The 22,275-nt window shown below is 30.7% G+C and overlaps 2 protein-coding genes across 5 annotated transcripts in view; one reads left to right on the forward strand and one right to left on the reverse strand.

Annotated features, from left to right (window-relative positions):
* The window catches only part of LOC125812740 (photosystem II reaction center W protein, chloroplastic-like), a 428,451-nt gene that overhangs the window by 317,314 nt on the left and 88,862 nt on the right, over positions 1 to 22,275 (forward strand). The gene's annotated exons all lie outside the window — the stretch shown is intronic.
* On the reverse strand, positions 7,520 to 9,456 carry LOC125812594 (probable WRKY transcription factor 21). The gene is made up of 3 exons (XM_049492088.1): positions 8,672 to 9,456; positions 8,452 to 8,577; positions 7,520 to 7,923 (listed from the first exon to the last, which is right to left on the reverse strand). The coding sequence occupies exons 1-3, from the start codon at positions 9,439 to 9,441 to the stop codon at positions 7,779 to 7,781; spliced, it is 1,041 nt and encodes a 346-aa protein (XP_049348045.1). The 5' UTR covers positions 9,442 to 9,456; the 3' UTR covers positions 7,520 to 7,778.

Here is a 22,275-nt window from a genome sequence, read left to right on the forward strand (position 1 = left end):
TATTTTTCTAATATAAATTTTAAATAATTTACTTTTATTATCAAATTTAATATAACCTTATGATTGCATTTATACATCTAAACAATAAATGTGTAATTATATTGTAATTACAGTGTAGCAAATAAACAAATCGATGTAATTAATAGATTGTGTAATTACTATACTAATATTTACTATCCTAGTAATTACATCAATTTCTATTATCATATGACTTTTCAAACAGACCCTAAGTGTGAAAAGTGAAGACAAGATAGGAATTGGAATGTGTTTTGTTTTTCTCTCACAAAAGATTTGGTTTGGTACTAATACATATGGTTTGTCATTTATATATTTTCTATTTAAATTGCATCATAAGTTAAATTCCTTAAATGGAAGATTTGGTTTGATACTAGTACATATGGTTTGTCATTTATATATTTTCTATTTAAATTGCATCATAAGTTAAATTCCTTAAATGGACATACAAGAATAATTTTTTCCATCAAAATCACATAATTATTTATCTAATAGTAAAATCACAATTTTTTAAACCATTTTTAATATTTAATCTAATATCTACCTAACTCGATTAAAAGAGGATAGACGAGACTTGACCCCAAAAGAATTAAGGAAAAATGGCATGATATATCTCTCAAATTCGGAATTTAGAGTTGATATATCATTTGTTACAAAAGTGGCTCATATATTGTCCTATTATTACATAAATAGCTCAAATATACCATATTTGTCTAATGGGAGTGAAAAAAATAATTAAATTTATTATATGTTTTCGATATATTATTAAAAAAAAAAGTCCATAGAGGTATATTTGATCCTTTCGCAAAGTTAAGAGGTACATTTGATCTTTCTCAACTAAGATTTTTTTTTTTTACCTTTTTTAATTCTATGAATAATTCAATTTTATTATCTTAATGATCAAATTTATTCCTACACTCATCTTCTTATAAAATTTATCATATATTCCCCTCCTTTTTTGGTAGATACAAAAAAATAACTTACAATGTAGCCTCAAAAGAACAATCTTAAATTATTTTGTTCTTTTTTCCATTCACGTTTCTTTCTTTTTATTTCTCATATTTTCACACTAAAAATAAAAGGAAAAAAGATCGGATATAACCCTATACTTAACGATTTATAGTTAATCTATCCCTTGTTGCAAAAGTAACTCTGAACTTGTTAGTGAAATGAAATGAAGAGAAGAAGAAGAAGAAGAAGAAGAAGAATTAGAAAGAGAGAATTCTCATTGATTATCATTCAAGTGTTTTGTTTCTGATTTGGGTACAGAAGTATATATAATGAAAGCTAATAGGGAATCTTAGTGTAACTAACTTCTTGATTAGAAGTTGTAACTAACTTAACCACTAAGATGACTAACTAACTAGCTTAGTGATGTTACTATTTTATCCTTCAACACTCCCCCTCAAGCTAGGTAGTGAGAAAATGTTACAAGTCCCTAGCTTGGAATTAAGATATAAATGGTGCACAGTATTGAGGCCTTTGGTAAGCAAATCTGATGGTTGATCTCTTGTTGATATGTACCTTGTTGTCACCAATCCATTGTCTATTTTTTCCCTTATAAAATGACAATCTATTTCAATGTGTTTTGTTCTTTCGTGATAGACTGGATTAGCTGCAATTTGTATAGCAACCTTGTTGTCTAAGTAGATATCTACAGGTAGTTTCAAGTTCACTCCCAAATCTTTTAGCAGACTTATAAGCCATATTAACTCTGACACTGTGGCAGCCATACTCATGTATTCTGCTTCTACAAAGCTCCTTGATATTGTAGTTTGTTTCTTAGACTTCCAAGCTATCAAGGATTCACCAAACTTGACTATGTAGCCTATTACTGACCTACTAGTATGTGGACATGAAGCCCAGTCTTAATCACAATAAAGCTGTTAGTATAGTGTTCTTGTTGTTGGACATTAGAATTCCTAGACCAGGTTGGTTCTTCACATACCTCACAATCCTTAGATCAGCATCCATGTTGGACTTTTTTGGTTGTTGAAGATTGACCCCAAATGCTATATCAGGTCTTGTCACGGTTAGATACAACAATTTTCCTATCAGTCTTTGGTATGCTCCTTGATCTACTAGTGGATCATTTGTGTTGGAATTTTCTGAGCTTCGTGATCTGATGTAATCATCAAACTGCTTGGTTGTTAACTTGAAAATTTGCGTCCAATGGAGTTGAAGCTGGTTTGGAACTGTTGAGTCCTACCTCTGCTATAAGTTCCAATGTGTACTTCCTCTGATGCATAAGTATTCCTTGGTCAGACCTGGCAAACTCAATTCCTAAGAAATACCTCAGTTCTCCAAGGTCTTTCATTTTGAAATCATGTTTTAACTTTCGTTTTGTTTCTTCCACAACTTTTAGACGGTCTCCTGTAACTAGCATGTCATCCACATATACAAAAATAATCATTATTCCAGATTCATCTTTCTTGATGAACATAGACTGATCATAATCATTTTGTCTAAACTTTAGCAGCAATAGTGCCTCAGACAATTTAGTATTCCACTGCCTAGGGGATTGTTTCAACCCATATAGTGATTTCACAAGTCTGCATATTTGCTTCTCCCCCTGGCTTGTGAATCCCTGTGGCATTTCCATATATATTTCATCAAACAAGTCCCCTTGCAAGAATGCATTAAATACATCCATTTGATGTACATGCCACTAATTTTGATGAGTTAATGCCAACACAGACCTAACAGTCTTCATCTTTACTACAGGAGAAAATGTCTCCTGATAGTCAATTCCTTCATGTTGGCTGTAGCCTTTAGCCACCAGCCTGGCTTTAAACCTTTCTACCTCTCATGTGGATTTATATTTTACTTTGAATATCCACTTGCCCCCTATTGGAGTATTTCCTCAGGAAGAGTCACTATGTCCCAAGTATGATTGCTTTGCAATGCTTCAATTTCAGACTTCATAGCTTCTATCAATCTTGGATATGTGGCAGCTTTTGCATAAGACTTTGGTTCTACATTGTTTAAAAATGCAGCTATGTAGGCATTATACTTGTATGATATCTTATCAGAACTCATGTAGTTTTGAATACTATAGCCTAAACCCTTATGAATGTTGAGAGATACAAAATCTTTCATCTAAATAGGTGGTTTACTGCTTCTTGCAGATTTTCTATTTTGTTGATTGTTATCAATAGGTGGTTGTACATATACCTACAATGGATCTTCATTCAACTCAGCCCTTAACTCATGCAATGGTTCTTCATTCAACCTAACCCTTAGCTCACCATTATGTTGATATTCCTCTCTAGTTTCATCATTTGTTGTCCTTGACCTCCCTTCAACACTTGTACATTGTTCAGACTGGTAAATAGGAATGCTGGACCATTGAGATGAATGATCTAAAGTGGAATGAGTATCTTTAAACATGGGATCTGATGTCTTTTCTTTGATAAATGGAAACATTGTTTCATTGAATATTACATCCCTGTTAACAAAAAATACTTTATAAGTTAAATCATATAAAATATAGCCTTTCTGTACCTCTGAATATTCCATATGTACAAAAATTCTAGATCATGATCCAAGCTTATCATGCTGATTTGGCACTCTAGCAAAGCATAAACACCCTAGTACTTTTAGGTGAGGAAATGAAGGTTCTTTGTCATAGAGTTTGCTAAAAGGTGTTTTACCCTTTAAAACTGAACTAGGTAGCCTGTTTATCAAATATGTTGCAACCAGGACACAATGTCCCCAAAATTTTATAGGTATATTAGCCTGCAACTTGATGGCCCTAGTTACTTCCAAGATATGTCATGAGGTTAGCTTGAGGTCACTCGTGGCTCTAAGCATTGTGTCGCGTCTAGGGGGTAATCTCGGGGGTGACATCATATGATCTGGAGATGTGTTCCAGAAGCGGAGACTAGTTCCATTTTTTAGGCTTGTCATGTGTCTCCCGTGGGTGGACACCATAGCGGGATGTGAAAGGCTTAAAAAGTTCTTCAAAGTGGTTTTTATTGGTCATCGTTGTAACAAGATGTCAATTTCCTTGTCAAAACTTGTATGCAATGTCAAAGACATGGGGTGTGCCCCGATGTTATGAATTGCCTCTTACTCTCATACTTCAGGTGGAATTGTTTGACGTGTGGGGCATTGATTTGATAGGTGATCCGTTTGTGAGCTTGTATGGTAACAAATACATTTTGATGGTTGTTGACTATGTCTCTAAGTGGGAAGAGACGGTGTCCTTTCCTAGAATGAAGGAAGGAGTGTAATCTAATTCCTCAAGAAATGTATTTTCACAAAATTCGAAACTCCCCAAGCTATCATTACTAATGGAGGTTCCCATTTTTGTAATCGGATGTTTGAGACATTGTTGAGTAAATATGGAGTCAAACACAAAGTTGTCACGCCCTATCATCCGCAAAGAAATTGTCAAGTTAAGGTTTTCAATAGGGAGATCAAAAGAATTTTATGTACAACAATGAATGCAAATGGGATGGATTGATCACAGAAATTGAATGATGCTTTGTGTGCTTATCCATGGTTTAACTTTGTTGGTTAATTAAATAAATTTAACATAGTTGATCATTAAAAGGACAGGTGTCAAAATTATAAAGTTGTACTTGAGGAACTGGACAGACCATATATTGGAGGGGACCAAATCCGATAAAATCACTCTAACCTGGTGGGAATTTCTCCCATATCCATCAATTCATAATTGAGCTTGTACAGGGAGTTTGGAAGTGAATTTTTTTTTAAAAAAAAACACTTTATTTAAAAAATTTAAAGTTAGAGTTGGAGTTATATTTGGTTATACTTTTGATAATAAATATTTAGAAATTGAATATATATGTTTTAATAAAATGATTTTTTTAAGGTTATGTTATAAATATAAAAATATTTAGAAGAAAATTGAAGAGAGATAAAAAGAAAAAGTGAAAGTGAAAACAAAAGTCAAGTGGTATTTGAAACTTTTATAACCAAATGCTTATTTTTAAATAAAATGGAAAAAAATTCAAAAAAAAAAAAAAAATTGAATAGGGGGATTTTGATAACTAAGTTTGTGTGTGTGGACATCTGATATGAAGTCATGATTTTACAATGTTTGGACAATGTGGTTTGTGATCTTGATTTGTAATCATGATTTTGATTCCAAACGTTGAATTGAAATCATGATTCATATCGCATATTCAAGCGCAAGTTTAACTATTCTCCGTGAAAGTGTGTACGAATAGTATTAAATAGGGATAAAGGTCTGAAAAATACCCTAACTTTGGTCGGATTAGCTGTTGCGATACTAAACTTTCATGAGGACCTATTACCTCCCTAGACTATTTAATATCGTATTTTAAACATATATATTTGCCCACGTGGACATAAAAAATAATGCAAAATTATAAATAATAATGTGTCCACGTGGGCACATATATACCTTTAAAATACACTATTAAATAGTTCAGTGGGTAAAAAATATGATATTAAATAGTCTAAGGAGGTAATAGGTCCTTATGAAAGTTTAGTATCGCAACAGCAAATCCGACCAAAGTTGAGATATTTTTCAGACTCTTATCCCTATTAAATATGATGTATTAGTAATGTTACGATTAATTATGCTAAAACTATTTCTTATCCACTTTTTAATTTGGTGTATTAAGAATAGTTCTATCTTTACCCATGTTTTCTTATAATAATAGCTCATACATTAGTAATATAATCATGCATAGTCTCAAAATCGTATCAAATAGAAAAAAAATCTCATACCTAATATATGTATTAGATTTTCTAATACTTTCTATCAAACGAGCTTTAATTTTTTAATGCAACGGCCGAAGTCTAATCCTTTAACCAACCAAAGGAAGCAACATACACGTCGAAAGACCAATAAGAATTGTGGTATCATGGATAGTCCACTCTTAATTACAGATATCAAGTATAAATTTTAAATATGAAAAAAATCATGTTACATAATATACATTTAAATAAATCAAACTTCAATATAAATATATGATATACTTTAAGATGAAAAAAAAATACATGTTGAATGGCTGACATACTGTACGGACTCCATAATAACAATGGGAAATAAAAGCAGGAGCCATAGTGTCTTATCGACTCAATTTTAAGATAAAGTTAGCAAATGGCCAATTCAGCTTTCAAATCAGGGCTCAAGCATAGCAGTTTGAAACAAGATAAAGAGAAGCAAGTTACTGAAGTATTTGCTTCATCCTTACCTAGAGGTTTAGGATTCGAGTTTTTCAGGGTACGAAGTCACTTTTGTTAGAGAGTATTTTACATCCTCAATGTGGAATTTTTTGGAATTGGAATTTAGTTAGATTTCAATGTAGATATCGAACACCGAATGAAAAAAAAAAAGTTTGTGAAGCACTAACTTGCACTCTTTTCTTAGCTAGTGCTTTGCTTGACATATTCCACTATAATGAGACATGACGTACCACATGCCCTTTCACAGGAAACACAACGTATCCAATTGTGGGCCTAACGATTTGACGAGAGAGAATTTCTCGAATGGTGAATATTCTCTCACTTTTGAATCTTAAGCTCGTGAGTGTGAGTTATTAAGGTAGCAAAAAGAGTTAAGAGGTCCTAGGGAGGGATTAAAAAATATTAACAACTCTTAATCCTATTTATTTATTCGGATATTTACCAGTTAATGTAGATTTTTTATATCACTTCAGTATTTTGAATAAGTAAATACTAGTAAGGAGACTTGAGGATTTTTCCATGGTGAAAACGGATTTGTAGCAATCAGAAGACCTACGGGTTTCTCCATAGTGAAAATGGATCTGCAGCAACCAGGACTACGAACGCAAATAATTTCCTTTATTCACAGCATAAATATATCCTTGAGAAATGCATAACGTTTCACTAACCCTGCATATTTTTACTACACCCATAATGGTGAATTTATACAATAGGATTAGAGTTATTAAAGAGAATAAACTAATGGACTATCAGGCTAATTAACACTCCTTATGAATGGAATAGATATTTCCAACACCTACACTAAACTTAAACTTGAATCCAACTAGTTGATCTTAATTATAGAAGAATTGAAAGGCACAAAACAAAGTTGCTTAGATAATGCACATCATTCCTATTCCCAACTAAGGCAAAAGAGCAAACCATCAGTCACCATGTGTCATTTATTAAGTATATAATATATATCAAAGGGACAAACCCCTGATTCACTCCTGATATTGACATACTAACCTGCAATAGCTAGTTCCCTATGCCCAAGACATAAGTTTCTTAATAGAGCATTGATTCTATAGGAGGTAGTGTTAAAATTCGTCTACAAACAGCTATTATATTCTTATTCTTTTCCTGACCATCATTGCATCATGCTCCTCCGTTTTAGGGGCCGTAGGAGCCGTTTAACTCAGTTGATTGGCTATGTGAACTTTTACCTTGTTGGTAGGATTAAATCAAATCTACCGTCCAACCCAAGATCTGCATCCTAAGTAGTATGATTATTAAATAAGCACAAAAGATAATTTGCAAAAATCCCAACTTTTTTCAAAAAGGGAGTCATACTTTATGAGGATAATTTTACAATTAGGAAACCTCAAGTCTCACTGCATCATTCTAATTGAACCTGGCTTTACATTTGCCTTTCCAAATACCTAATAGACCCTCCCAATTTTGAACTAGTATTTGGCCCCATCTGCATTGCACTTCAAAGCAAAATATGTACAGGAACAATTGAAGCCGGTCAAAAATAGAGTATTAGAAATTTCTCGAGGCTTTTGATGATCTTTGTTAGCATTTCTCTAAAGATCTCATGCATTTGCCGATTGAGATGGCAACCTAGGATGGTTATGTTCTCCTTCGTAAGTGACAATAAGCATCGAAGGTTCTTCCAAGCATCGCTCGACATGTTTCCTGGCAGGACAGCCTCTCATGCTGCTACACTTATAGTATCCCCTGTACAAGCCAAGGAAAACTTTAGCTGAGTCTGTGTTTTGCTTGAATCATAGAAATTGCACACCTCGGGGAGCTACCAGCGAACAAAGAATCCTAGACGGAAAGGTAAGACTACACAAAGCAGCCAGTTCACATTCTCTAGTTTAGCAATTTTTTATCAACAAATGTACCATTACAACATCCCCTTTCAGTTAGCAAAGATGTTAACAAAGCCGATTCAGTTAATCCTAATAAATCATCCAATCTGTTAAATATCCAGGGACTTGCTATCTCCACCAGCCAAGTAAGATAAACAAGATACATTCAAGCAAAACAAAGGGGGAAACATGAGCACGTTGGCTTGTGAAAGATATATCTATGAGACAAAAAACAGCAGTAGAAACAACATCATAAACAACAAGACGTGTAATACACTAAGAAGCAATCACAGCAAAACCTTTAGTAATTCAAATGAGTAGTAATTCTGTTCAAATTTGCAGACAATAGTGTTAATACCGCTGCATTATACGGGGAAGGCCAGAATAATACCTGGGGTGCGGAGAACCTTTAATCGGTTTCTGTCCATATTTTCTCCAAGAATACTCATCCGGGGGAATATCAGCTAGTTTGTTACTTATAGCAGGAACCTTGATTGACCTCTTTACCCTGTGCTTCCTGTTAAAACATAATCCAGCAAGTCTTTTTTTAAGTATGTAAACCATAAAAGTATCAAAGAGGAACTGTATGATGCTTAAATTAAACTACGAACCTCTTCTTCGAGCAGTGACATCTGCCACTGCTTCCACATTTCACACTTCCCTCCTCTCCCCTTCCGGAGCACCTTTTCTTGTGTTGAAATGAGCTCTGATCCGCGGAGCGCGAAGCCCCAATAAAATGGTAGGCATTACCATCCAAGTTAGCAACACTTCCATCAATACTCAACGAGGAGATAAACGACCTCGTTGATGACATAGTTGGAGTACATGTAGAGCTATCAAAATTTAAACTAATCCCACTATTGCTACGCCGATACATCATATCTGCCTGCTGTTTCATTTGTTGCTGCTGAAGCTGATATCGCCTCTGTTGTTGCTGTTGCAACTGCTGCTGCTGTTGAGCAAAGTGATAGCTTGACAAAGGTGTTTGTTGGGCTAACTGAAGAGGATTTTTACTATGCGAGTTTAACTCCAATGAAGGGTGAATCCTATTCACATTAGAACCATTTTCTAGTCTAATATTTTCAGGATAGGTGATAGGAAGCAACTGTAGAGGTTTAGGCTGATCATCAATTTTACAACTTGGGTTCTCTAACAAGAGGCTATGAGGGTAAGGGGTCGAAATTTTCTTGGCTTTTCTTACTCTTGCATGACCCAAATTTGAATTTAAGAGAGTCACCACTTTCTTGAACTTGTGAACAGCCTCTCCAGTCTCTCTTACTAAATTTCCAAACTGTTTCTCATCATGAGGTTGAGATAACATAGTAATAACTCTATGACAACTCTCAACTGCAACCCTGTTAGCTTCCTCAATCTCCTCCATATGTCACCAAGTAAAACAAAAAGATGATACAAGAAACAGAAAAGAGTGAAGAGATACCAACCAAATTGATACAACACAAAGAAACAAAAGGGGTGGGTCTTGAGAAATTCAACTCAAGAAAGGTAAAATCAACCAGAAAAAACAAGACATAACCTGAAGGTTATTAATCAATCAAACAGAAAACAGGGCAGGAAGCAGAGCTATAACATTGAGCAAAGAAAGAAAACAAATAAGAGACCAAACCCTAGATTCTCCAATCTCTATAGGGCTGTAGTTGATAGGAGTTTGGGAGGTGTGAAAGAGAAGACTTTGTTTAGCCAAGATAATTTTTGACATGTCCAAAAAAAATACAAAAGCTGCAATCTTTATTTTTTCAATCCACTTTTGCATTTTATTGCTACTACTCCATTAGAAAGAGAAACAATAGTGAAGTAGTAGTAGTATTAATAAAAGTGAGTTATCAACAATTTTCTTCACCTCTCTGACAAAGAAAGAAAGAGAGAGAAGAGGTTGTGATTTACTACTACTCCACTAGACTAGAGGAACACAAGTACTATTCTTGTTTTGTTTGCTCATTACTATAAATTATATATTTCACTTGTATGCACATAGAAATTCATATACGTTATTTTCTTTCGATTCTATTTATGAAATTATATTGATGATGAAAAATTAAACAAAAAATAGGAGTCTTTGTTTTTATTTACTTAGAAGGAAAACTGGGGTATTAGTCACAGATTTCAAAGATTGGGTCCCAATATTGGACCTTGTTATTCTCACACTCTTTTTTTTCTTCTTTCAAGTTGGTTTTCTATGTGCTTTTTACTACTTCCAACGTGGCTCGCATATTGTCCTTTTCCCTACAAACAGCATCTTATTGACTTATTGCATCCATTCTAATTTTAATAAAACAAAATGGGTGCCACTTCTCTCGTGTTCCATCCCTCCTCAAATTTTTATCTTTCAAATTCTTTTCTTAATTACTCTTCACTTTAATTTTATCTGATATTATTATTATTATGGGTAATAGGAAAATTTTAAAGATAATTTTTAGTTATAATAAGATAACATTCTTTTGGGACGGAATATAAAAAAAAAGATGGAGGGAGTAGTATTTATTTGAGTCAATTTATTTGTCTTAATTTCTTTTTAGCTATGAGGAAATTTATATATTATTATTTTAAAAAGGTATTAGTTATACACATATAAATTAGTATCATTCATAAATTAGTTATTCCACCTTTTATCCTGGATAAAATAATATTATGTAGATTTTCCTCATATCTTATATAGGTAATAGTACGCAAATTTCTAAATTGCAAACCTAACATCGTATTAATACTATATATAAATAATTTACCATCTAACCAATTGACAAATATGATATTACTTAGGCATAATTTCATATTTGCATAGCTCGCCTTAAAATCATCAACCAACTGACCCTTATTGAACAAAAAAAAACCACCTTTGTTTTTATAGGATTAAAAAAAAAACATATTTTTATTCAATATCACATAGTTCAAATGGAGATTTATTATTATTATTATTATTTTAAAATTTATTTAGTTGTGGATCCTTAAACTAGTTATGACACAACTATATGATGATGAAAATAACAGGATCTGATAATAATTCATAATTTCATATTAAGCTGTTATACAGTACAGCAATTTTATTTTGATTGCTACTAATAATTTATGGTTAGTTAGAGAAGTATAGTAATATATATATGGTCCAAAAGATGAAAAGAATATGAAGACAAGAGAGATGCACACCAAATTTCCTGTCCAAAATTGTCATTTATCTTGTCTTATTTATCATGTGAAGGTTGGAACCTTCAAGGTCTCCTCTATCACCCCCCTACTTTTTTGTCAATAGAAAATCAAACAATGATGTTAAAATGTCAATACATACTCCCTTCTCGTTCGTTAAAAGGTTTAGTTTTGTTTAATTTTGTTCATACATCAGTTATATGATTGGTCTCCTAATAAATATTCTTAATTTTCGTGTTGTATAGAACATTCATAAAAAATTTACAATCAGAAATAAGATGTGATCAGTAGAGAGTAGTGATGTGCGTGTAATGTGGACTAGTAAAAACTAACTAGTATATGTTTACTTAGTTACGTAATTTATTCTATTTAATATATTTAGCAATTTACACTCTACCCTCTATATTTCCTTATAAAATCACAAAATTCTATATTTATAATCTCTTGTCGTGGAAATCAAACAAGCCCTTAATAAGGATTAATCAAGATATTGTGGAAGCAGGCAAAGCTAGATCTAGGGTGTTGTAGGAGGGGTTCACCTAAACTTCCTCCTCAAAAAATTATAGTGTGTATATATATATTTATATAAAGTATTTTATAACTTTTTCGGTATATATTTGAATCTCTTGAATATAAAATTAGAATTAAGTCACGATTAAGACGTTTAAAATTTATTTTGAGAGTCCAAATTTAAATATTATACTTTTACTTTTCAATCATCTTTTGTGAAAATTTTAGATCCATCCCTCGAAGTAGGTCACCCAAATAGTGTATGATGTATAGCCCAAAGGTTCCACAATCACTTTTGTCCAAAGGTGTTTGAAAGTAAATTTGAAAATGAGGTTGACACATCCATACATACCTAAATTGTAGCAACAATTGGACTTTTTCAGCCTCCCTATATTCTTTTTCTTTTTTCGGTTTTGCGCTCGATGTTTGGAGCTCATATTTGAACCCTGATTAAATTTGAATCGCGTACTGTATGGCTCATTCAGGAGTGACACTCCCAACAAGATTTTCTCCATACCCAGGGCTCAAACCAAGACCTCTAATTATGAGTGAAACAGTTTCACTCCTACACCACAACTCATGTTGGTCCCATATTCTTTTTCTTCTCAACCTTGCTTTGAAGGTTTTCCCTCTCATTGGGACCACCCACAGCATCCTAGAAACTAGTCGTTTAGGGGGGGAAATTATTTTATTTTTGGGTACATTCTTTTTGTTACAAGACACAATATAGAGCTGCTATATTATATTGTACTAACATACATGAAAATTAAATCACTGAAGAATATAGTGCAGTGAATGTGATTGCTAATTCCTTAATCATAGGTCTCAGGTTCAAAATATACCTATAAAATAGCTAAATTTATAAAGACTTAGCTGTTGTATTTATTCCTCCAATTGAAGATGTTACTCAAGTTATCAAATGCCAGAATAGATTCTACCGACATAATGCAAAATTATTATTCCAAAATCAAAGTGAAACAATTTTAGTGTTGTTTTCACTTTTGATCATTCTAAGAAATTTGTACAATGTTGAAATTAACAAATATTTATAATGAGGGTAAAAAAATGTGTTTTAATAGGTCATGTAAATTTAACATTTTAAAAGTTTATAGACATCGTCTGAAATAATTAAGATTGTTTATGTTACAATTCATACTGAGGGTCATCGACAGAAATGTCTCGATGAATATTAAATGGACAAGAGATCACATCATTAACAAAAAATAACTTACTTAAAATATTTAAAAATTTATGATCAAGCGCTACCTTAATACTCTACCAACCTTCATCAAGCAACAATATTCGTTAGGCCAGAAAGGAGCATTGATACATGATTTAAGCAAATTAAGAGGTATTTAATAAAGAATTTTACTTGGGAACATGAAGAAATTATGATAATATATATTAATATATTACAATAAATAAATAGTACTAAACAAGGTACTAAATGCGTGTCATATGAGCAAGCATTTTCTTTGGCAACGGATATGATAGTTTTACTTTGAAAATAGCAACTCTAGTCCTATCAACAAAAGGGGTTAGGTTCAAAAGCAATTCCTCAAGTCATAATCTCGTTTACAACTATTTAATTCGATTATTAAAAAATTGTCCTTCTTCGAACAACTTCACTCTTTTAGTCGAGGATCTATTAGTAATAATATTTTGATTATCACATTATAGATGGAATCTTCGTATATTTATATTTTTTAGACTATACTTATGAAATTACATCGAATACATTCAGTGGCGGAGTCGCCTTACTATTAGGGGTTCATCTGAACCCTCTTCGGTGGAAAATTATATAATATATACATGGTTAAAATAATTTTTTAGGTATATATAGTAGATGTCGAACCCCCTTCGACTACTTCATGTGTCTATTTTTTCAGATTTTGAACCTCCTTATTGAAAATTTTTACTCTGTCACTGAATATATTATTGTTGTTGTTGAAAGTAATAGCTTCTTCTTTCTTCCTTTTTTTCTCCTCTATGAGTATGTTTTTTAAGTTTTCATTATGTATCATGTTTTTGCTTTAAGCTCTCAATTAATTTAAATTTGTGCCACGTAAAAAAAAAGTGTTTTTATTATATATTTTTTATTAATTTAAGAATTCAAACCTGAAATATCTTATTAAATATGAAAAGATTATATTTATCTGACCATAATATTTGGCGGTGTTTATTAACTACCTATACTATTGCTTCCAATTTGTATTGCACCTAAATCTAATGCGTATGTCTTGTGCACATTTTTTATTTATTTTTGTATCCGTTGAGGAAAAGCAAATAGCATTAGAAAAGAAAAATAGTAATAGTATTTTTTTTTTTCATTTATCAAAAATAACCTTTTCTTCTATGTTTTAAGAATCATCATTTTAGTGAATTAATCAAGAGTTAGTGAAAACGTTATTTTTGGTTTTTCATTCGTATTCAACACTCATATTCAAATTCAATTAAATTTGAATTTATGTATTGTACGACCCATTTTTGGGATCAGAGTGGAGCTCCCACCAATAATTTTTTCATTCCTAGGACTCAAATCGAGACATCTAATTAAGGATGAAGGAATTTCAATCACCACATCAAAATCCATGTTTGTTTAAAAAAATTTGCGCTCATACAAAGAATTTGTGTAAAAAGTGAGAACGTTTAAAATATACTATATTAAAAATAAGTGATATCTATAAAATGTAATTGTTCCTCTTCAGATCCAAATATATATACCTTATTATTTACGCAAAAAGAACGGAAGACAAAAATTAATTCAAATCTAAACTTAGTTGATTTATAATGATTTATTGAGAATTTCTATTTCCTCGATTATTATAAAGGGATAATTACGTATCTAAAGGGCATTAGTCATTCAATTTATAATATATGTACAAAACATCTAGGCTGCGTGTTTTTTATACTAAATATACATATTATACAATACACGAAATATATGTTGTACATATAATTCGGTCATTTTGTCAAACTAGTAATCCCAACGGCATATATTCCGTATTATAAAATCTAGCCAATGTAAGATTGACACGTCACTATTTCTTTCGACATTCTGATTCGATACTACAAAAATGGTATATTTCTAAGAACACGTTAAGATGTACATTTTTATGAAAGAAATAGTTGTTACGATCTTTTAGGTGTCGAATAAATAAACTTTCTCAAAAGAACAATAAACCACTTTACAATTTATTTTATTAAAAAAACCCAACTTTGGAGAATATTTGTGAATTTGATTCCATTATTCATGATGGCCAAACTTTTTCAAAGCATGTAGTATTATTTAATTGCAGTAATTGTAATAACTTTATTGAACTAGTCGTTGTTAAATAATTGGAGGGGCAGGAAAAGAGAATTTCAAGGACTACTATATATGTATATAACTTTAAAAGGCACAATTGATTGTTGATATACACGTACTACTTTATCTTTTGTTGGCTAAAAAGCATAAAAAAGCAACGTCAAAGCAAAGTGGTGCCTAGGGATCCTGGACATAAAACAGTAATCATAATTTATAACTTAGAAATTGCAAATCCAACAGAATAGCATTGGACCCCAAAAAAGAAAAAGAAAATATTAGACCTAATTTTGACTTCATATTACTCGAGATATATGTATTTGAATATATCTAAACGTATTAAAATTTGGTAAGATTTGTAATATTACAAAATAACTTATATCTAAGTAATTAACTCGAATATTAGTAAGATTTCTGTAAGTTACCAAAATATTAAAGGGTTATTGAGGAATTGTAGATTTTGTTAAAGGGGATAAGAGAAGAGGGAAATTTAAAGCGGGGAAAAATTCATACGCAGCGTTATTAGCGTCTGTTGTGATAATATTAAGCGAGAATTATTTTTTCAAAATGTAGCAATATTATTTTTCTTTCAAAAAGTAACAAGATACATTGTATTTGTGCGCATATAATATTTTAAGGAAAAATAATAAGGATATTGTGTTTGAGACTTTAATTTACAATATAAAATATATTTTTTGTTATTTATAAAATTAAGTTTTTAATTACAAATATACCAATATAAAATATTACATTGTTTTTATTTTATTTTATTAGTGTGCTTATTGTTTGGGACTCATAACAAAATCTCTTTTTTTTTTCTTCATTATTCATCTCAATTACAAGAATATTTTCTCTCTTAATGGGATATGTTTCTCTTCCTTATTACTCTTTCATCTATTTCATTGTTAGTATTTAGATAAACCTCCATTCTTGATAATATTTTTGGTTCTTTTCTATTTATTTTTAAAAAAATAAAAAAAATCACCTCTAATTCAAGAACAAAGTTTGTTTTTTAATATGAAAAATTTTATAGATTCTATTCCAAGAAAAAGTCTTAGGTTAAGGATTCGACGCAATATTAACAACACCATTGTTTGTTCTAAATTATGTTTTGAGCTAAATGCATTCACTATATATCCTATAAGCGACTATAAAAGAGCAATTGATGCCATCAATATTGAATTTTCTTTCTATGTTACAACTAATTCGCCAAAAAAGGTAAGGAGAAAGATTTTCGTGCAAATTCTCTCATTATTACCTTCAAATCGACAAAAGAAAAGAAGACAAAGAGAAAAAATTACAACTGTTAATTCGAAGAACATCCACATGATCATAGTGAATATGATTTGTATCATGTGGTTCATAGTTTTTAAACACAAAAATATTTTAGTGTATGTGTTTGGTGGCCGATTTGGTACAATTGTTGATGATATGTTATTTTAAATAATGATATGTATTAATCTTTGGCGGTTGATCTGATACAATAATTGGTGATTTATTGATTTTTTTTTAACTGTGATATGTTTTAGTGTATACATTTTGGTGGATGATATAGTTAAAATACTGATAATCTGTTGATTTAAATTTGATGGATCGATGGTGTGGCTAATATTTGGTGATATGTTGGTTTAGAACTATAAAAGAAATTGATTTACAATTGATGGTAAGGTTGATTTTAGTTATACGTTTCAATCCTACAATGCATAACACAATAATCTAATCAAGTATATACCAACTTTTTCGTATCATCAAGTTAATTTACATGGTGTATAATGTGGTGTAACCTTTCTGTAGAGTTCAAATTTTAATAACTATAACAACTAAAAATAATTGGTGAATTTGTTGGTTAAAAAATAATGATAATTTGTTGATTTAAAGTTACAATATGCTATAACACATATATTTTGATGTATGGTATGACTAATTTTTGGTGATATGTTGGTTTAGAAATTAGAACTATAAAAGTTATTGATTTAATTGATGGTAAAGTTGATTTTAGTTATATGTTACAACTCTATAATACGTAAACATCATAATCTAATCAAGTATGTACCAATTTTTTAGTATCATCAAATTGATTTATATGAACTTTGGTGTCAAGTTCAAATTAATTTAATTTACTTTTTACCATAATAAATGAATTATATCAAATTATAACTAAATAAATTCTAAAAAAATGAATTCATACATTAATGATAAATTTAATTTTTAGTTATATGTTCCAACCTATAATGGTGTAAAAAATAATTTAAATTATTGAAGGGGGAGAAATAAAAAGAACAAAGAATCTTTTTGAAAAATAAAATGAAGGTAAAAAATGGGGGAAAAAAAGAAGAAAGGAGAAAGAGACTAGTGAAGAGAGAGAAGTAAGAAAAGGAGAGAGAAAATTTTCAGAAAAATAAAAGGTGGAAAGAGAAAAAGAGTGTTAGGAGAAGATTAGAAAAGGAGGAGAAACATCAAGAAATAAAAATATTGTGGGGAGATATTTTAGAAAGAATATTAAAAAGGAGAGATTTCTAGGGATCATTTTTATAAATTTTGGTAGAGAAAATGGTCTAAAACCTCCTCAATCTATACCCGAAATCCCAACTATACACTCCAACTTCACGGGTGTCCTATTACCCCCTGAACTTCATATTTCTCTATTTTCTACACACTTAAACGCTGACATGTCATAGGAGGTGTTCTCACCTCCCTTATGCGCGTAAGGATGTATCCAAAACACATTATCTGCATTTTGGAATCCACATGTAAGTCCAAATCAACCTAAAATTAAGGCTTTCAATTACAACTTGCATTTCTTAGCTTTTTTTCTCCCACAAATCTTCCATCTTCTTCCTTTCTTCTGCCATTTAAAAAGCTTGAAGCTTGGGAACGATTGTCTTTCATTTCAAAGCTTCAATGGTAACTTCCATTTCAAATCTTGAACCTTTAGAATTTCTAATCTTCTCTAAAAAAAATCGTTATTAGATTCAAGGTTCAAAGTTATTTTCCTCACTCATAAATATAAATTGCAAAGTCAACTAGATCTAGCTATGGAGCTTGAGATTTCTTCTCCATGTCAATGCCCAAAAATAAGTTATTTCCCTCTTCAATTCATAAATATAGAACCACAACGTATGTACACCCAGTCTTTTCACCTTCCTCCAACTCCTTCACCATTACATCTGAACTTGAAGATTTACTGATTTAGAAAATACCAATTTGCAAGATCCATTTTTTCATTTAAAGATCGATTTTATTTATTTTTTAAAAGATTACATCACATGATAAATGACATTGTTAAAATTATCTGGGTGGCGGAGCAAATAATCTTGAAAAGAAACAATTCTTGGATCACTGTGACTTGCATTACTTGCTAAGAATAATGTAGAAGAAGAAGAAGAAAAGTTGATATTCAATTGAAGAGTAAACATGTTGTTGGTTAAAAGAATAAGTTAAAAAAAGTGGGGTCTACTGCATCTGAAATAAATAGGAAAATAAAATGTATAAATTATAGGAACCACATATTATAAGTACTAAATAACATCCTATCCCTTTTAGTTTTCTATTTACCAAAAATCCCTTAAAAATGATGTTTGCGGGATACATAGCGTTGTGCACGGGATACATTAGGTTTGATACATTTCACATAGCGGGATACATTAGGTTTGATACATTCCACATAGCGGGATACATAGAGTTGTGCACGGGATACATGCGGGATACATAGGTAAAATAAGGGATTTTTGAAATTTTTGAAATAAGTAGGGATAAATGGATATTAAGGTAAGTAAAGGAGTGTAGTTAAGTAATTTGTCCAAATAAAATTGAAGAAAGTGGGCCCACCTAGCGCGTGTATACATACATATGTGTATATATGGTAATGACAAAAATTGAGCGTTTAAGGGTTATAAAATATCAAAAATAAAAGGTTCAGGGGGGTAATAGGACACCCGTGAAGTTGGAGTGTGTAGTTGGGATTTCGGATATAGGTTGGGGAGTTTTTAGACCATTTTCTCATTTTGGTATTTTCCGTTTTATGTTTTATTTTTTTTATTTTGTTCTGTTTTTCAAAGATTCTATTGTTATGTTGGTAAAAAGTCAAACTATTATTATATATGTAATATGTCTATGAGTAATTTGGGTGCTTAAATTATATAGTTAGGGTTTTTTCTCAATATTTAATCCTAATTAAAATTGTACAAATACAATATCTGATTTTGATTGTATGTGTATGTATGTGAAGACATCAACTATATGTATTTCAGTTGACTCTGGTATATGTGCTTTCAGATTGTATGTGCAGACCAACTGTACGAGACAGATCAACTATATATGAAGGATAAATGAATATATTGTACGTATGTGGAACCAACACCTAAAAATAATATATTCTTTATGTTCCTAATTACTTGTCCACTTTTTTATTTTTTAGTTGTCCTTAATTACTTGTTTATTTTGACAACTCAATAAAGGACAATTTCTTTTTACCTAGTATACCCTCAATTTATTACTTTGAAAAAAGTAGAACTTTTTGAGTTTTTAATTCATCAATTTCATAATTAATAGGGGTAAAATGGCAAATTCATTATGTCCATCATTGTTTTCTTAATAGGTGTGTCAATTCAAAAGTAGACAAGAGGGAGTATATTGTATGTATATCAGATATCTGTTGTTGTCTCTATTGCAAGAATGTGCACTGCTAGTTTTTTTCTTTTCCAAAAAATACAAATATGTGCCGTGTATACCTGATATAAAATTACATAGTATCATAATTTTTTGTAATTTTTTATTCAAACTTCGCTTTTGAGTACGCTCTAAATTCTAAATTTGCTTCGATGGGTATATAATCATATATCAGTAAGCTAAATTTGAATCTTTGAAACCATAAATTAACTAATTAATATTCTTCCCCTCACCGAAAAAAAAAAGGAAGGTAATAAATGAAAAAGAAAGTTAAATTAGAGAATTGAAACTTGAGGTGATGAATTAAACATGGCTAACTTATGATCCCTATTATCGGTGGAAGATGATATAAATTGTGTGGACTTAATCAACGTGTGTGTGAAATAGTGAAAGCTAATATAGGAACTTTATTTTATCGTATCAAAGTCATTTGAACTATTTTTTTGTGAAAAAAAAATAATAGTCAATGTTGTCTTAGTATCGCAAAAAGTCATTAATCACCATAAAAGTAACTTTATATAAATGTGTAATTGTTTTAGACGTGTAACGTGATATACATGAATATACATTATTATATACGTTGATATACATAGGTTCTGTCTTTAACAAATATAATAATAATAATATATACATAGATATACACTGATATATGTCAATGTCCCTTTAGAATATCAATAACAAATGCACTGTATGATCAGCATGTCAACAATTAATTAATCTCTAATATAAAAGAGTTCATTCTTTGACTTGTGACATCCGATAGCTTAAATTTAATATATAGCTACAAAAATGAACACCCAATAATCAAAACTATTTTTCTTTAAAATAGAAAAATATTATACTACTCTCTTTCTCCTAATCGTTTCAATCAAAATTATTCAATATTTTCTCCTAAATCTCTCGATTAAATCTACATTAGTTCATTAATTTCGTGTTTCAATGCCAAATTTTCTTCGTTTTAGGGGAAGTTTCATCGATTGTGTTGTTGGGTTGGAAAATTCATTCATTTTATGGATTCTTCATGGAAGCTTTTATCAAAAAAAATTCGTTATGCATATTTGTGATTTGTATCGATCGATTCGTCTTGGGTTTTGTCTGAAAAAAATTAAGGAGCTTGAATATCAATCTGATGGTGCTTGGAGTCGATTTGAGCTGAATTTTAAATTCAAAACTCGAGGTTGAAATTTCATCTTTGTATCTATTCCGTGTATATTTATGTATATTATGGGATATATATGTTTATCTCTTGTATATCATGTATATCCATGAAAATTTGTGTAAAGTACCCAAGTGAAAGAACCAATATACACATATTCATCTAGTTTGAAATTTAAATTTCTCCATTAACTACATATTTCAATGCCAAAAGATGAATTTGCCAATTCAACAATCAATCCAATGATAAGCAAGAACAAAATTACAACATACAAATAACTATGAATATGAATCACCAAAAGCAGGAATGATGTTTATGAATTTTGGTTCAATGTCTATCAATTATGATTTGATGGAAAATGAAAGAACAAATGCACTGCAAGGTTTGAGGACAAAAAAATGACTTCTTGGATTATTATTCAAAAGGTGGATAAATTTGTTATTATGTCTATTGAATGTCACTTCGCTGATATTCAGCTCCTTAAAAGATACTCCTTCTGTCCATAATAAAGTGGACAAGTAATTAGGGATAGAGAGAATACTCTCTTTATTCACTTTTATTTGCCACTTATTTCTAAAATAAATTTTCATTTTTACTTATCGCTTTTGACGTATCAAGAAAAAATAATTACTATCTTTTTTCATGTTGTACCCTTAGCATTAAATATTATTCTCCATATCATTCATCAAGATCCTCTAAACATTAATTAGTAGGAATAGTGTGAGAAAATACCTACATCAATAATTGTTTTCTTAATGAATGTGTCAAGTGAAACAGTAACAAGTAAAATTGAACAAAGGGAGTAATTAAAATGGCGGGTGAGAATAAAGATGAAGTGTATTAGCAAGTAAAAATAACACAATCATAAAAAATCTTAATAGGTGTGTTAAGTCAAATAGTAACACATAAAAATAAACAGAAGGAATAATATGATAAATGCGAAATGATTGAACAGCAAGTCATATGCAATCCTAAAAGGTGTTGACATTTTTATAATAATTAGGGCCTAATCAACATTTTTGAGGAATCTGATTTATTATTTTTCTTCGAGACGATCAAGCCTAAATCATTGAACAAATTTTAGTACAAGCCAATAGAAGTAACTTTAGATCCATCCACAGCTTTAGAGGGTAATATATCATTTTACAAGTTTTCTTACTAATCTGGGGGAGAAGTCAAAATCTACTAATGTCTTCATTGAAGTTGTTTCACTTACATCAAAGTTAGAGGTTTATCTTTGTGTCTCATTTACAAAGAGTTAAAAGAGTATTTTTATTTGATACTTTGATTGCTTCATGGCCTTAACCAAAACTTCAACCAAAAAATGACTTGTCAAAAATACTTAAAAATTTATGATTAAACGCTAGCTCAATTCCTTTACAGAAGTAATTTTTGTATATATATTTACAGTACTGTGATTA

The sequence above is a fragment of the Solanum verrucosum genome, unplaced genomic scaffold (genome assembly GCF_900185275.1).
Source record: "Solanum verrucosum unplaced genomic scaffold, falcon-dt-bn FXZP01000235.1, whole genome shotgun sequence".
Classification (NCBI taxonomy): domain Eukaryota; kingdom Viridiplantae; phylum Streptophyta; class Magnoliopsida; order Solanales; family Solanaceae; genus Solanum; species Solanum verrucosum.

Excerpts from the sequence above, each read along its gene's own strand:
- LOC125812594 (XM_049492088.1), bottom strand. The coding sequence starts at position 9,441 with ATGGAGGAGATTGAGGAAGCTAACAGGGTTGCAGTTGAGAGTTGTCAT. Across the intron at positions 8,578-8,671 it reads TGTCACTGCTCGAAGAAGAG|GAAGCACAGGGTAAAGAGGT; the intron begins GTTCGTAGTTTA and ends ATGTTTTAACAG. Across the intron at positions 7,924-8,451 it reads AAAGGTTCTCCGCACCCCAG|GGGATACTATAAGTGTAGCA; the intron begins GTATTATTCTGG and ends TGGCTTGTACAG.